The 17,015-nt window shown below is 47.1% G+C and overlaps 1 protein-coding gene across 4 annotated transcripts in view; it reads right to left on the minus strand.

The window, feature by feature from the left end:
- Positions 1-6,636: 6,636 nt before the first annotated feature.
- Positions 6,637-17,015, minus strand: part of N4BP2 (NEDD4 binding protein 2) — a 68,945-nt gene continuing 58,566 nt past the window's right edge. For all 4 annotated transcript variants that reach the window (XM_040418956.1, XM_040418953.1, XM_040418954.1 and 1 more), the window contains 5 exons: positions 16,873-16,996; positions 16,124-16,306; positions 15,863-16,031; positions 8,683-8,806; positions 6,637-7,984 (listed from right to left, as the gene is read on the minus strand). In XM_040418956.1, coding sequence (XP_040274890.1) covers positions 7,939-7,984; positions 8,683-8,806; positions 15,863-16,031; positions 16,124-16,306; positions 16,873-16,996 — 646 coding nt within the window. In that variant the 3' untranslated portion in view covers positions 6,637-7,938. The remainder of the gene's footprint in view (positions 7,985-8,682; positions 8,807-15,862; positions 16,032-16,123; positions 16,307-16,872; positions 16,997-17,015) is intronic.

Consider the following 17,015-nt stretch of genomic DNA (forward strand, 5'->3'; position numbering starts at 1 on the left):
TTGTGGGTGGAATTTGGGAACTGTGTAGTGTAGTTTAGTGCTGTATTTATAGTACTGTATTGTTAGTGTATTGCGTGCGTAGTGTATTGTTGTTATTAATAAATACTATGTCTTATTTGTAACTATCTGTGTAATGTGTGGTTATTAGCGAGTTAGTTTAGTATGGCGCATGCAGCTAGCTTAGTGATTAGCGTAAGGCAAAGTATAGTGAAAGTATTGTATTATTGTTATATAAAGGTATAAATAGGCGAAGTCATCGATAGACGGCTCCTCCCATTTATGAATATTAATTATTGATATTTACATAAATATTGGTGATTAATATTCCCCCATTTTCCCGCTCCAAAGAGGTACCAGACAGGGTTGTCCTTTATCCCCGTTGCTATTTGACTTAGCCTTAGAACCCTTAGCTAGACTTTTGGAGGACTCTGACTTATATTCGGGTATTAGAGTAGGTAAGAAAGAGGTCAAATTAGCATTATATGCTAATGACCTATTGATATTTATCTCAACTCCTCAGCAGCACTTGGGTCCATTGGTAGATCAGCTCCAACGTTTTGGCCTTCTCTCAGGATATAACATCAACTCCTCCAAGAGTGAAATTTTGGAGCTCCATGCCAAAAACCCTCCTAGCCTATGGCTATCGAGTGGTTTCACTCATACTACAGTTAAACAATATATAACGTACCTGGGGGTTAAGGATTAGTAGGCTACCTAGTTCATTGTATACCCTCAATTATCCACCGTTGATTGGAAAGATAATGGCGGAACTAGAACAATGGCATAATCTTCCCTTGTCTTTATTAGGCAGACTCTCCCAGTCTTGCTAAATTATGCCGACGTTAACATCTTGAACAAGGCCTTCACTAGATTCATATGGGCAGGTAACCGTCCCCGGATCTCTATGCAAAAACGAATGCTCTGGAAGGTGGAGTAAAGTTCCCAAATATCAGGGGATATAACTTAACCTGCCTAATGAGGCACATCTTGGATTAGGTACACAACACAGATCATTTCTCCAACAGAGAGTTGTAACAGAATCTGGTGGATCCCTGGGATTTGGTATCTTGCTTACATTCCAACCTAGCAGGGCTTCCCCCGGAAATTAAGAATTCAATATTGATAAGAGACACGATAGCGGCTTAGAAAGCGAACAGGAAGTTGTTTGGACTGTCTCATTTGTTATCTAAAAGGATGCCGTTGTGGAAACATCCGGAGTTTCCCGAGGGGAGGCACGCAAGTTTCTCCAGAAACTGGATATCAGGAGGGGTAGTTAGAGCGGAACATCTGATGCACACGGGGGAAACCAATGGCTGTCTCCTAGAGAACTGAAGGAAAAATATCAGCTACCGGATTCCCACTTTTTGCATATTATGCAGGTTTTGGGATTCTGCAGACATAGGGTGCGGGACTTGTCAAAAGAAGCAACTTCAAGCTCTTTTGATGATATATTAGGGCACTCTTCACGATTGGTCACGCTCTCAGATCTATATAGGGCATTGTCTAGTAATTTCACAAAAGCAAAACCATCTACACTTTTTAAGAAATGGAAAAAGTATCACAATGGATACTGAGATCGGGGGGAGAAAATCTTGGAGGGCAGGTCCAAGATTTGTCAATGTGTCATCAATGAAAGATGGAGGAAAAAGTATTTGAAAATTATGCACAATGCCATTTATGGTTTGAACTTCCCAGCTTCTCCCAGATTCCCGAATCGCATCACGCATTGTCCTAAATTTTAAACACCGTCCACGGACTTCTGGCATGGCATATGGACATGCCCTCAGGTTTCTAAATTTTGGGAGACAGTACTACTATATAGTGGATCTTGCCTTGGAACCCCAATCATTGCTGTTCCACTATATTCGCTTGCCCACGGGACAATCTGTTGGCCAAACATAAGTTCCTCGCTTTCTTCACTCCGTACTACTGGTGGCCAAAAGAGTTTTATTGCATAATTGGCTTTCTGGTAGCATGGCAGGGATGTCCGTGGTGATCTCAGAGCTGAAACTACTACTGCGATATGAAAGGATTGAGGCAGAAAGGCAGAAAGAAAGCTCCGCCTCCAAATTCTTTGGGAAATAGAAAGCTTTCCTCCACACACATTTTAGCCCTGCTGACAGATCTGATTTGGTCAAGCCGTTTCAATATACCTCCTGGTATCTCACCTCCTCTCTTAGAGGCACCTTGGGTGCGCTTCAGGTATAACCTCACCTACCCCATGTGATGTTTTTCCTTCCCTTTATTTACTTACCCCCAAAAGGTTTATTTGCATTTAAACATTGTATTGTTGTTGTGTCATTTATGAATCTTCAATGAGGATGAGTCCTCTGTACTGTGAAATGCTCAGAGTTTGTATTGCATACTTTCTTGGGCACATGCTATTTAAGTAAATACTATGATATTGATTTGCCTTCAATAAATAGAATTGAAAAGAAAAAAAAGAAAAAAATCACTAGAGTGACGATAAGGCTACATTCACACGTCAGTATTTTTCTATATCCCGATTTTCGGTCCGTTTTTTGCGGATCCGTTGTTCCTGAAAATGTTTCCGTATGTCATCCGTATGTCATCCGTTTTTTGCGGATCCGCAAAAACGGAAACATGTATAAATTTCAATAAGCAAATAAAGTTGTTTGGATTTCTTTGAAAAAAAAAAAAATTTAAATGTAATTTCCAGGAACGGAATCCGCATAAAACGGATGACATACGTAATGACATCCGAACGTCTTCCGTTTTTTGCGGATCCATTGACTTTGTATTGTACCAGGATCCGAATTTTGCAGAAAAGAATAGGACATGTTTTATATTTAAACGGACATGCGGAACGGAACAACGGAAACAGACAGCACACATTGTGCTGTCCGATTTTTTCCAGGACCCATTGAAAATGAATGGGTCCAGATCTGTTCCGCAAAAAACGGAACAGATCAGAAAAGAAAAAACGGACGTGTGAATGGACCCTTACAGTGTCATGGTGCCTGTCATGTGTCCTGCCTTTGAGAATCCAGGATCTGTGTGGAATCAGACGATGGTCTACGAGTATGCATGATCTACAAACCAAGCTGTAACAACTGTGGGCAAATATGCCGCAGGATACCATACAGAACCTGCATGCCTCCATATCTATCAGTTTCTCATCCTGTATCCAGGATAGAGGCGGCCAACAGCGTTCTACAGCCTCCTTCCAATTGTACAGTTTTCCCCCAATAAACTTATCCTTTCTCTCTAATATTGTAATCTCTTAGATATGTCATAAAACATTTGATATGTTATAGAGACATATCAAAAGTTTTGATCGGTAGAGGTCTGAGAAATGAGACCTCCATCGATCCCTACAGGAGAGAGAAGTGCCCACATATCATGCCCTCTCTCCTCGCTGCAGGACAGAAAGGGAGAAAGACTCAACAGTCTATGGGTCTGTCTCAATTCCAACCTCTGCAGTGAGGAAATACGACGTGAGTGACCCTTTAAGACAACATTTTTTTGTATAGTACCTGTCACTGTACTTCACTGTATTTATAGGGAAATAGGAACACTTGAAAATTTGTTCTTAAATTTACTTTATTTTTTATTTTTGTTCTAAAATATGCATAAAACAAAAAATTAACATACATGCCATAAAAATGATTTAGGAAACCATAAAAATAATATACAGAATGTACCTCTTGGCAGTGGTCCACACATCCAACATAAGGCAGATACTATATTAGATACATGTTTTTTAAGTATGGAACCAATGACAGGAAAATGCCCCTTGTAAAAAGTATTATAAGACAATACAAAATATGTACATTCAAAACTGTCAGTATGTACACACAATATATAATACTCTGTACATTTGTTCACATCCTAGAAAACAGTAGCTTGACTGTGGTTTTAAAAAAGGTGAAAAGTACCAGAAGCCCAAAGGAACCCATTAAGGTCAATGGGGTCCATCGATGTCCGCTTGGATCAGCTGGAAATTGATGTAGGCTCCATTATAACCTGAAGCCATGACACTAGTGTGAAGTGAGTTCGTTATGCATTACACGTCAGAGCATAATAGATATTTTGCTCCGTTCTCTTTTCCATTTATAAGTTAGTAGTAAACACCTGAGTTGACATTTTTGGCATTTTAAACAGTCATGTAACAATCTATTTACATAGCTCCTAAATAATGTGATAAAACTACATTTGTGCTGCTTGTAGCCCACGATAAGGATTCATAATTTTCCTGTGTTAAGAATAAGAAAGAAAAGTACAGTACATGTTGGGGTATATAACCAAATAATTTGAAGAATCATTTGATGGACAGGGAGCATAAAAGTAATCATAAAATATAAACCCTCATGCCAAATTATGGAGCTTCTTAAAACCCAAGAATCTTGAGAGATCAGTGTTCGACCTTACTTTAGACTGAAAATAAAACATAAGGTTAAAAAAAGTGATTTTGTGATATTACAAAAATGTGATAAAAAAATTAAAATGCCTGGAGTGTTAAGAGAGAAGTGTAGACCACAGAGCGCTGTGCGGTACGCAGCACCATAGAGAATAGGCTCATTTAAAGAGGTTTCCCAGGATTTAAACTTGTCAGTACTTGACCACAGGGGGCTTGACCACTCTGACTCCACCTGAGCCAGCCCTCCCCCGCAGAATGAATGGAGCAGTGGTGGACAACGCACACTGCTGCTCCTTTCAATGACAATGGGACGGACATAGCCAAGTACAGCGGCTACCTCCATCAGTCTCAAACATGGCAGCATGCACGCTTGACCACCATTCCATTCATACAGTCTCCACAGGACAAATCCCGAGACACCCCATTAAACACCACTCTGCATTCTGAATGGAACAGTTATTATAACCATAGTGAATGTGTCTGAAAGTAGACGCAGGCACTTACTAATTCACAAAGGTTGTCTGTGCCATGTCACTGGTTCCTATTTAACTGACAGACTGGATATGTGTTCATGTTGCCAAATGGCTACTTCCACTGTGTAGAGGATAGGTAAATGTAAAATGGCGCTTTAGTCTTAATTACCCTACACAGATATATATTTTTTGTAAATAAAGCTGAAGCAATATTAAGGGCTTATGCACACAACTGTGTGTGCCCCATGCACGTATTACGGACCGCAAACAGCGGGTACACAATGTACAGGCACTGACCACATGCACTCCGTATCACGAATGCAGACCCATTGACTCCAATGGGTCCGCAATGCACAAGACACAGAGGGGAGGCACGGATCGGAAGCCCTATGAAGCACTTAAATGGGATTTTGGTTCACCAAAAAATAGAACGTATTTTGCAGATCGCAGACCCATTCAAGTGAGTGAGTCCCCATCCGCAAAATGGCGTGCATGCGACTGGAACCGGTGGATTTCGGACTGCTATTTGCCGTCCGCAGCACAGGCACGGGGCACACACACTCGTGTGCAGGAAGCCTAACACAAGAGATCTGATATCTAAGAGAGAAAGTGGCATTGGTGCCCTTGGCAATCACAGTCCATGCTTTCTTTATAGGTGATGAAAGCGAATATTATATAAGACGTTGTAACGGGCTGGCGGTATGTATGCAATAAGCAACATAACACACAGTACATACATGATACAGAACAAATATAAAACCCTTAAGGCTCTGTTCACACATACATTTCCATCGTGCTTTGATGGAATAATATGCTGCTTGAATTGAACTGAAAACTGACAGGCCCATTAAAAGTTAAAGGGGTTGTGCAGGTAATATAGATTGATGACCCACCCTCAGGATAGACCATCAATATCTGATTTGCAGGGGTCGAACAGCCGGCATCCCTACTGATCAGCTGTTCGAAAAAGAGACGGTGCTTCATGTGAGCGCTACTTCCTCTTCATTACGCTGCTCGTCATCTCAGTAGTGCAGTGTAATTTCACTTGAATGGAAGGAGTACTTGTAATTTCACTACGCCGCTGCTACAAGGGAAATAACATGTAGTGCAATTAAGAGGAAGCGACACTCAAATGGAGCACCACCTCCTCTTCAAACAGCTGCTAGATTCCTGCCGATCAGATATTGATGATCTATCCTGATGATAGGTCATTAGTATATATTGCCTGCACAACCCCTTTAAATGGGGGAGAGTAGATCATTACTGACCCTTAATATCAGTCATAGATCTTGTAAAAACAGAAGCTGTGATGCCAGTGTGAGCAGAGCCTAACAATTAGCTATCATCACAAAAATGATTTTCCATTTTTTAATGCTGCTCAGGGCAACAAGTCAGGATGCAACTACACCACAATGCGTTTTTACCATTTTCCATAAAATCTCCCCAAATTGCCTTTACACAGCAGAGGCGACCATGTTGGTCTCCATAATTCGGGACTACATTATCCGATCCAGCTGCATTATATGTGGATGTCTGTTAAAATCAAGTCAACAGACAATCACAGTGCCCTGGTAACCATACTGTAAGGGTCCATTCACACGTCCGTAAGTGTTTTGCCGATCCGCAAAACACGGACACCAGCAAAGTGCATTCTGCAATTTGCGGACCGCACATCACCGGCACTATAATAGAAAATGCCTAATCTTGTCCGCAATTGCAGACAAGAATAGGACATGTTCTTTTTTTTGCGGAAACGGAAGCACAGATGCGGAAGTGCGGATCTGCAAATGCGGACAGCACATTCCGGCCCCATTGAAAATGAATGGGTCTGCACACGTTCCGCAAAATTGCAGAACGGATGCGGACCCATTTTGCGGACGTGTGAATGGACCCTAATACACTCACAACTGAAATAGCCGAGCCCTCTAATAATTAAAGCTAAGCACCACCTTTGGAACCACTTAATATTTTACTTAACCGCATTACTAGTAATTTCCAAATGAGTACAAATGATGCAACTTGATCTTAGGCCAGTTACACATGTCAGTTTTTGGTCAGTGATTGTGAGCCAAAACCAAGAGTGGGTCAAATACACAGAACAGGAGCAAATTATTATACCTTACCTCTATGTGGGCTCAATTTCTGGTTTTGGTTTACAATAGCTGATAGACATCACTGATTAAAAAACCAGACTGAGCGAACTAGGCCTTAAAGGGGTTGTCCAAGATTAGAAAAACAAGGCTGCATTCTACCAGAAACAGCGCCATGGGATGTCTGGTATTGTAACTCTATTGAATTAAAGTTGGCATGGCTGGGCTGCAATATAACATGCAAGCTGTTATTTAGTAGGAAGAAGACATGTTTTTCAAATCCTGGACTACAGCTTTAACAATTGGGAACAAGAACAGCAACAGCGGGGAACTCAAAGTTGAATACAGATAACATCTTTCTCAAGCAGCAGAACATAGGCAGCAATTAGTGCACTCTGTATTCTGCTATGGAAGGAGCAGAAAGGCTGCTACAGTATACACATGAGTGCCTCTCGCCCCTTCCATTTCCAGACTGCAGCATGTGTTCCTGCTCATGGAATGAGAGATTCGGTTAATCTGAAAAGTACTCATAAGGTGAGCGGCTCCAAAAGTGGTACATTTTCTTGGCCCAGTATTTATCATATACTATTGGGACCAATATCTGAATTGCCTAAAATCAAATACATAGCAAGATCAGCCTGTACTAACAATACCGACACTGTACAAGTAGCTGATAACGTGCTCCAGATATGGAAACATAAAATATCACACTAAAACTTGTACTGGGCAATTCAGAGAGAAAGGTCCCATCCATAAAAGCACAATTTTTTCTCTTAAAAACAGTAGGTCGCTCGTCGCAGATACACCACAAATGGTAATGAGCAAGGTGAAACTTCCTATAAAACAATCAAGCACTCAATCTGCAACATAGCACTGACAGGTTAAAAGGAAAACTATAAAGAAACATTAATCCCTTGATTGTATGATGCCTGTGTTGCCGTCATATTCCCTTTCCAAATCCAACCAACTTGATGATGATAATGAAGATGCAGATTCACTTCAATGTCACACGGAGAACGCCTGGGGTCTTCTCTTGAAATCTAGGAGAACAGAAATGGAGAGTTTATTATGTTTCTATCATTTTAGTGCAGGTCTGTACACTCAAAGATTTAGATTTAAAGAGGACCTTTCACGGTTCCTGACATTATCATGCAACTAGATGGCTGTGTAGGGCATACTGAAGGCATGTTATATTGCTTACTATTTTCTCTATGCACCACTCTATTTCCCCGCTGTGCCCCCCCATTCTGTTAAGAAACCCTGGCGTCTCCTCCTCCCTGTACCGATGGTATGTATTTACATACCAGGCAGGAAACCAGAACAGGGGGCACAGCGGGCGAACAGAGCGGCGCATAGGAAACATAGTAAGCGCTATAACATACCTTCAGTATGCCCCACACAGCCAGCTAGTTAAATGATCATGTCTGGACTCGTGAAAGGTCCTCTTTAAGAAGATATAATAATATTGCAATTACAAGTTACAATGTGTGTAAAAAATTATAATAATACAAAACATAATGACCTAAATCCCACCAAAAATACGAAAGGAAAGATTTTAATGCATAACCTTTTCTATAAACCATTAGATGACATAGCAGTGTAGTTTTATGGTCTAGAAATATTGCAAGATTAAAAAAATCTATTGAGTTATTATTTTGATGAACATGACTGAGCTGCTATTAAAAGGCCGTGCTGCGGTATGTATTTCAGTGAATGATATGCATTTGTATAGCATTACCTGTAGTCGTGATTTGTAAGGAAATCTACAACTGCGGGTTTAATACGAGGAACTCCTCCTTGGCTATGGTTTCCCCTCCCAGTGATCACAAGGAGATGTGGCTTGCCTCCATTCTGCTTGAACTCTGGCACAAGTAATAATTAATGTTTTAATGCAAATCAGGAGACATTTTATTGACTTCAGTTTCATTGTTGCTGCATTCATACACACACAGTCATTCCAAAAAACTGCAACTACAGAATATATCTCAGAGGAGCCTGTAAATAATCGCACCTAGTGCTCTTAAAAGTGGCCTACTAAGGCCTAGTTCACACACAGCCAGTGTTTGGTCAGTGATTGTGAGCCAAAACCAGATGTGGGTCAAAAGCATAGAATATGTATGAATCTTTTCATTATACCTGATCTTTGTGTAGACGCCACTCCTGGTTTTGGTTCACAATCACTGATGGAAATCACTGACCAAATACTGATGTATGAACAGAAGAATAAATGGATTTTTTGTACTCACCGTAAAATCCTTTTCTCGTAGTAGGCATTGGGGGACACAGCACCATGGGTATATGCCCAGCTGCCACTAGGAGGCTGACACTAGAAACAAAAAAGTGTTGGCTCCGCCCAGGTGGGCTATACCCCTCTGCAAGAGCCGAGATACACCAGTCGGTACAAAAGCAGTAGGAACGCCATACACCTGAACAAACAGAAAACTGAACGCCAACAAGTCTTCAACTGGGGAAACCCAACGACCACAAATCGCCGGGACCACAACAAGAAGAAACTCAGTAAGAAAATGGGAGGGATCTGTGTCCCCCAATGCCTACTACGAGAAAAGGATTTTACGGTGAGTACAAAAAATCCATTTTTCTCGTGCATGGCATTGGGGGACACAGCACCATGGGACGTCCCAAAGCAGTCCCTGAGGGAGGGAAGAAGAACGCCATGTCGCCAATCTAAAGCACAGCTGCTTGCAGAACCTTGCGCCCCAGGCTAGCGTCAGCGGAAGCCAGAGAATGAATGTGATAAAACTTAGAGAAAGTGTGAACTGACGCCCAGGTGGCGGCCCGGCAGACCTGGGAAGCAGATGCCTGATGACGCACCGCCCAGGAAGCCCCAACTGCCCTAGTCGAATGAGCGGTCAACCTGGAAGGGGGAGCACGGCCCTTTGCGATATAGGCCTCCTTGACAGCCGACCGAACCCAGCGAGAGATGGTGGCCTTGGAGGCAGGCAAACCCCTACGAGGACCCGCCGGGACCACGAAAAGGTAATCCGAACGACGGAAAGGTTCCGTGAGGCGAAGGTACAGGCGAAGGGCCCGAACAACGTCAAGGCAATGGAGGGATTTCTCCCTAGGGTGAGAAGGATTAGGGCAGAAAGAGGGAAGGACGATCTCTTCATTGATATGAAACGAGGAGACCACCTTTGGAAGAAAAGAGGGAACGGGACGCAACACCACCTTGTCCTGATGGAAAACCAGGAAAGGCGAACGGCAAGAAAGTGCCGCCAGTTCGGAAACCCGGCGGATGGAGGTGACTGCCACTAAGAAGGCCACCTTGAACGAGACAAACGACAGAGATATCTCTGCCAAAGGCTCGAAGGGAGAAAACTGAAGGGCGCCAAGGACGAGATTCAGGTCCCACGGCTCCACTGGAAAACGAAAGGGGGGGGCTCGGCGAGCGACACCCTGTAGGAAAGTCCTAACCTGAGCCCGCGAGGCCACAGGACGTTGGAAAAGGACTGAGAGGGCCGAAATCTGTCCTCTGAGAGAAGCCAGGCGAAGACCCTTCTCAAAACCGGCCTGAAGGAAGGCCAGAACGTTAGGGACGGAGAAATGAAGAGGGCGGAAGCGCCCAGACTCGCACCAGGCAAAATACGCTCTCCAGGTCCGGTAGTAAATACGGGCTGACTGGGGTTTGCGAGCGTGAAGCATCGTCTGAATGACAGAATCCGAGAGGCCACGGGACTTCAAGACCGCGGTCTCAACGGCCACGCCGTCAAACGAAGCTGAAGTAAATTCGGGTGGTACAGAGGACCCTGAGAAAGGAGATCGTGGCGCAGAGGAAGTCGCCACGGAGCGTCGGCGAGCAGAAACACTAGATCTGCGTACCACGCCCTGCGGGGCCAATCCGGAGCCACCAGGATTGCCGAAACCCGGGCTGCCTTGAGACGCTTGAGCACTCGGGGCAGGAGGGGAATGGGGGGGAACAGGTACAGAAGGTTGAACTGAGACCAAGGCAGAACTAGGGCGTCTACCGCGAAAGCCTGAGGGTCTCTGGACCGCGCGACATAGCGCGGAATCCTGTGGTTGAGACGTGACGCGAAAAGATCCACGTCCGGAGTTCCCCATCGGTGACAAAGTTGGAGGAACACCTCTGGGTGAAGAGACCATTCGCCCGGGTCGACTAGCTGACGACTGAGGAAGTCTGCCGCCCAATTGTCGACCCCGGGAATGTGCACCGCGGAGAGGACGGGAACGTGGTTTTCCGCCCAGCGCAGGATATGGGAGGCTTCCTGCAAGGCCATCACGCTCCTGGTGCCCCCTTGGTGGTTCAGATAAGCCACGGCGGTGGAATTGTCTGTTTGAACCCGGACCGGGAGACCGCGAAGACGTGGGGTCCAGTGAGACAGTGCCAGGAAAATTGCCCTGAGCTCGAGTACATTTATCTGCAGGGAGGACTCCTGAGCAGACCAAAGACCCTGGACTGTGAGAGAGTCGAGGACAGCTCCCCAACCCGAGAGGCTGGCGTCCGTCGTGACCACCCGCCAACTGGGGGGAAGAAAGGAACGGCCCAGGGACACCGTCCGAGGAAGAAGCCACCAGGAAAGGTCCTGGCGAAGCTGGAGAGGGAGACGAACCAGGCGATCGAGACCTGCCTGGGACTTGTCCCACCTGGATAGAAGAAACAACTGAAGGTCCCGGGAGTGGAATTGGGAATAGGGAATGGCTTCGAAGGAAGCCACCATCCTCCCCAGGACGCGCATACACGTCCTGATAGTCAGGGTGGACGGGCCGCGGAGAAGCGTCACCCCCGCCTGAAGGGAGGCAATCTTTTCTGGGGGGAGAAACACCCGCCCGAGGCAAGTGTCGAAAATCATGCCCAGGAAGGGCATCCTCTGGCATGGGACGAGGGAGGACTTGGAGTGGTTGACGAGCCACCCGAACTGGGCAAGAGCTGAGAGGGTGATGTGCAGGCTGGACAGGTTGTCCTCCAACGACGGGGCCCGAATCAGAAGATCGTCCAGGTAAGGTATCAAGGCGACCCCCCTGGCACGAAGAAGGGCCATGAGAGGCGCCAACACCTTGGTGAAGACCCTCGGAGCAGAGGCCAGGCCGAAGGGCAGGGCTACGAATTGGAAATGAAGAGAACCTACCGCGAAGCGAAGGAACCTTTGGTGGGAGAGGGCAATGGGGACGTGGAGATAGGCGTCCTGAATGTCTATGGACGACAGGAACTCGTCCGACTCCAAGGAGGCGATCACCGACCGGAGGGATTCCATACGAAAGTGACGGACCCGGACAAAGCAGTTCAGCGCCTTCAGGTCCAGGATAGGACGGAGCGAACCGTCCTTTTTGGGAACCGTGAACAGATTCGAATAGAACCCCCGAAAGCGTTCTGACTCTGGAACCGGAACGATGACCCCTAGAGAGCGAAGGGAACGAATGGCCTGAAAAAAATCTTCTGCCCCGGAGGGGGACCTGGGGGGCGACGTCAGGAAGAACCGACCCGGCGGAAGATCGGAAAATTCGATCCTGTATCCGGAGGAGACTACCTCCAGAACCCAAGCGTCTTCTACACTTGCTTGCCAGACGTCCTGAAAGGCAAGCAGACGCCCTCCCACCTTGACAGAGTCATGCGGAAGGAGGTTTAGTGGACTGGGGGCGAGCAGGTTTGGGCTTGGCATGCCAGGAGGGCTTGGTCTTAAAGGAAGGCCTGGAGGCCTTCTTGTCAGATCGGGCAGGGGGGGCCCGAAAGGACCGAAAGGACTGCGCCCGAGAGGACGACCCAGGAAAGCGACGGCGGCGAGGCTGATTCTGGGGAAGAAGAGAGCTCTTACCGCCAGTGGCCTCCGAGATGAGCTCCTCCAAACGCTTCCCAAAGAGCTTCCCGCCGAGAAAGGGAAGGGAAATCAGAGCCTTCTTGGAGGCGGCATCTGCCGCCCAAGAACGAAGCCAGATGGTGCGGCGGATGGCCACAGAGTTAGCGGCCGCACGGCCGGATCGGCGGGCCGATTCCATAGAGGCATCGCAAAGAAATTTGGACGCCTGATAAATTTGAGAGGCAAGCACTGCCAGTTCCCCTTGATCAGAGTCTGGGGGTAAAGCGCGAACAAGCTGTTTTGCCCAGATAGCGCAGGCCTTAGCCACCCAGGAGGCGGCAAACGCAGGACGGATGGCGGCACCCGCTGCGATGAAAACAGACTTCGCCAAAGAGTCGACCCGTTTGTCAGCGGGATCCGACAAGGAAGCCGCGTCAGCCAGGGGAAGGGTAGTAGCCTTCGCCAGGCGAGCAACCTGAGGGTCTACCTGAGGAGGAACCGTCCAAGTATTGACAGATTCCTCAGAAAAAGGATAGGGGACGTCAGAGGCCTTGGTAAGATGAAGGCGCCGATCAGGATGACGCCACTCTTTAGCCAGAAGTGCGTCCAGATCCTCGTGATTCGGGAAGACCACAGTGGAACGCCTAGTCCGGCGGAAGGACACCGACTCCAGGGAGGAGGAGGGAACGTCCTGCACATGGAGCGCGTCACGGACGGCTTTGATGAGGTCCTGAATGGCCGCAGACATCGCCGAGCACCGCTCTGATTCAGAATCAGAAGCGGAGGAGTCCCCAGGAACGGCGGAAGCGGCTGAAGAAGAAATTTCGCCCGACTCAGACCTAACCGGGGAGTGATCCGGGGTAGCTGAGGAAGAATGGGACCCAGCCGAGGCTGTGCGAGGTCGCTTGCCGGACCTCGTACCAGAGCGGGAACGGACATCCCCGGCGGGGGGGTCCCTGCCCGAGGCGGCCGCAATCTGAGCGGGCAGACGGTCCAGGGACTGCGCTAGGGATTGGGAGAGGCTGGCAAGGTTACCTATGGCCTGGGACAGGGTAGCAGCCCATTCCGGAAGGACCGACAAAGAGGGGGCCGCAGGGGCGGACTGGGTGGGCCTGGGGGGAAGGCACTGCACGCAGAGAGAGGAAGACTGACCGCATGGGAACTTCCTATTACATACGGAACAGGCGTAATGAGTGGAAATGGCGGCAGGGGGAGTGGGGGCCCGACCAGAAGAAGACATGAGGGCGCTGGAGGAGCCTGCAAAGCAAAAAAGAGTCAGCCAGAGGCTGCCTACCAGACCCAAGGTGCTGTGTCCCACAGAAGCACGTCCAGAGAGCCGAGGCGCAGGAGAAGCAAGATACGACAGGTGCAGGCAGGACAGGAGCCGTAGTCGAGAAAGACACGCCCCCCCAGCAGCCCGCGCTGGTGCTGGATTGGTAGGAAAAAACGCGGCTCCCAGGGCACCGCCCACAGAGGGGAGGGAGGAGAAAAAAGCCCGGGAAGGCAGAAGGCGGAGACGGAGCTCCGCCCCACGTGACCTGCGGCCTAGGCTGGAGAAAAGCCGGGGCCTCGAGTAGAAAAATGCTGCCGGAAACGGACGCCCGCGATCGCGGTAACGCCCGGAGGCAGCAGCAGAAGCGGGGACGCAGCGCCGATTCTCTGGGAGTGCGGGGGCCCCGAAGGCCAGGAGTTAGCCGGAAGAAACCCGCAGGTACGGGAAGGAGCCGAAAGAACAGAATCGGCCGTCTTAAAAGGGCCAGGCCCTAGAAACGAGGGTGCCCCAAGGAAGTTTTCCCCCCGCAAAAAGGATGCCCAGGCAAGTGTGCAGTGCCCCCAAGAGCCATCAGCCTCCCTAAGCTAAAAAAGGGGCCAGGACAAGAGGTGGTTGTGGTGGGTGGAGGGGGTGGGGGTGAGGGTGAGTTACAGGATACTGCCATACTCACCTTCCGACGTTTTCAGGCGCAGCAATAACCACCCCCTCGGCGGACTCAACACGGGAGCCGTGGGTCCGCCGGAATTCCGCTGCGGAAGCAGATTAGTGGGGACTGGGTGGCTGCCGGGTACCTGAGTACGCGCCCGCAGGGGGGCAACTAAAGTGGAACACGATGGAGCCACCCCTGCGTCCGGAAGAAACCTGTACAAAAAAGAAGAAGAAAAAAAAAAAATAGAATAATAAAATTAGCAGGATGACCTGCAAAACAGGTCATGTCTGCCTCCTACGGACACTAGAACTAGACTGGTGTATCTCGGCTCTTGCAGAGGGGTATAGCCCACCTGGGCGGAGCCAACACTTTTTTGTTTCTAGTGTCAGCCTCCTAGTGGCAGCTGGGCATATACCCATGGTGCTGTGTCCCCCAATGCCATGCACGAGAAATAAGTCTATGGGCTGCAAAACAGGACGAATCCGTTATGCAGGCCATAGACTTCTATTATGACGGAATGAATAACGGAATGCCTCTAAAGGAATTCCGTCATAGAATTGCGTTATGGTCCGTGGTAACGGAATCCATAACTCAACTCTGCTTTTACCACCAAACGAAGCGTGAACAAATTTCATAACATGAAATTTGCTCATCTCTAAATACGAGCCACTTACTAATGTATTGTGATTGTCCATACCGCTTCCTTTGCTGGCTGGATCATGGTTACGGCCACCCTGTAATGGTGGCTGTGTTTGCACAGTATAGGGAAAAATACCAGCCTCTCTGGTGACCAAGGCCATGGGAGCTCACATAGGCTGGTGCCTTGTATTAACTTTCTGTACATGATAAATGCGATTTGCTGAAGTGACAAAACCCCTGCACAAAAGTGAAGTGACAAAATTCTGCACAGAATTGCAGCAACACACACACAATACCACTGCAAAGTGAATACATCTGAACAATCGTGAGCAGCTCAGCTGTAACTAAACGGCCCTGCAGCAGTATCAGTCTCCAGCACCAGAAAACAGATGTGACTATGCTTCATTTTACAATACCGATATATTGTAGCAATTATTTAGCATGTGAGGAGTCTACTTTAATATACACTTTTACACCTTGATTCTCAAGAACATACGACCCGTTTCCTATTTCACACAAGTAGACTGATACATGCATCCTCAATAATTCAATTAAAACCCACTCAGACCAGTGTTAATATAGCTACCATCTGTCTTCTCCTGCAGCACTTTGCGGAAGTGTTTCATTGCTTCATCCAGATGGAGTCCATGTAAATCTAATATATTCTCTGGCAATAGATACTCATTAGCGCTCTCGAAGATCTCTACAGCTGCTCTCCGATGCTCTTCTTTCATCTTCTGCCCGTACAGATAGCCCTATTGTAAAGCGATGACCATTACAAAACCGTCAATTGTTGGATAGGGTGTCTGTTAATTGTAATTTATGTTCTGCATTTAGTAGAACCAACCTGTTGAGCATAATACGTTGCTACTTGCTTCATGCCCCTGTTATGAGCTTCTGCGGCTTTCCTGTAGCTCTCCTGCTGCTTCTGATGATAGAGAAAGGCCTCCGCTCTGAAGTCATCATAATTTGGGTAATCCAAGTCCTGGAAATATCGCTCATTGAGGATTTCTTTATCTGGCTTCAATTTCTTTTCCAATCGATCAGAAAATAAAATGAACACATTCTGTTAGTGTACACAGCTACATCACAAATACATACAAATAACAATAAAAAAATAAAAATAAAGCATTTCTAATCTTGGTTTTATAATATAAAATGTCAGTATGTAATAACTGAAGATGACACTTGATACTTTTTATAGAAAAATGTAACTGCTATGTCCGCCTCAGCAACCAATGCCTCTAAAACGCATCCCCAGCTGTCAACATTTACTTTTGAGTGGCTGCAGTAGTGACATGACCAACTGACATGACGCAAGGGGTTATGTCAAATGACCAAAGAGACAGTAGCATCAAAGCAGATTTGACAGCAGGGGACCCAAGCGAGACAGCCGAAGCCAGGAATCATAGAAGCCTGGACTTGGTGGTGGGAGCAGGTAAGTATGCTCTCCTTTACAGGTCTGGCAAAAAGGGGGTCTGCCAAAACAAGACCAAAATGTGGCCAACCCCTTTAACGCTTAATGCTAGATGCACACATGTTCCCAACCCCTTTAATTTTACAATAACACTTAAGCCTATTTTGAAGCAGTATTACCTTTTCCTTGTTTGTTTCAGTCGCTGTGGACACTGCTTGCTTGAAGCCTTGCGCTATCACATTCTGCACAGGGTCAGCCTCCAGGACAGAGCTCATGAACTGCTCAGTCTTCTCTAAAGAATAACTGTGAACCAAAGTAAAAC

Source organism: Bufo bufo, chromosome 2, assembly GCF_905171765.1.
Source record: "Bufo bufo chromosome 2, aBufBuf1.1, whole genome shotgun sequence".
NCBI lineage: Eukaryota > Metazoa > Chordata > Amphibia > Anura > Bufonidae > Bufo > Bufo bufo.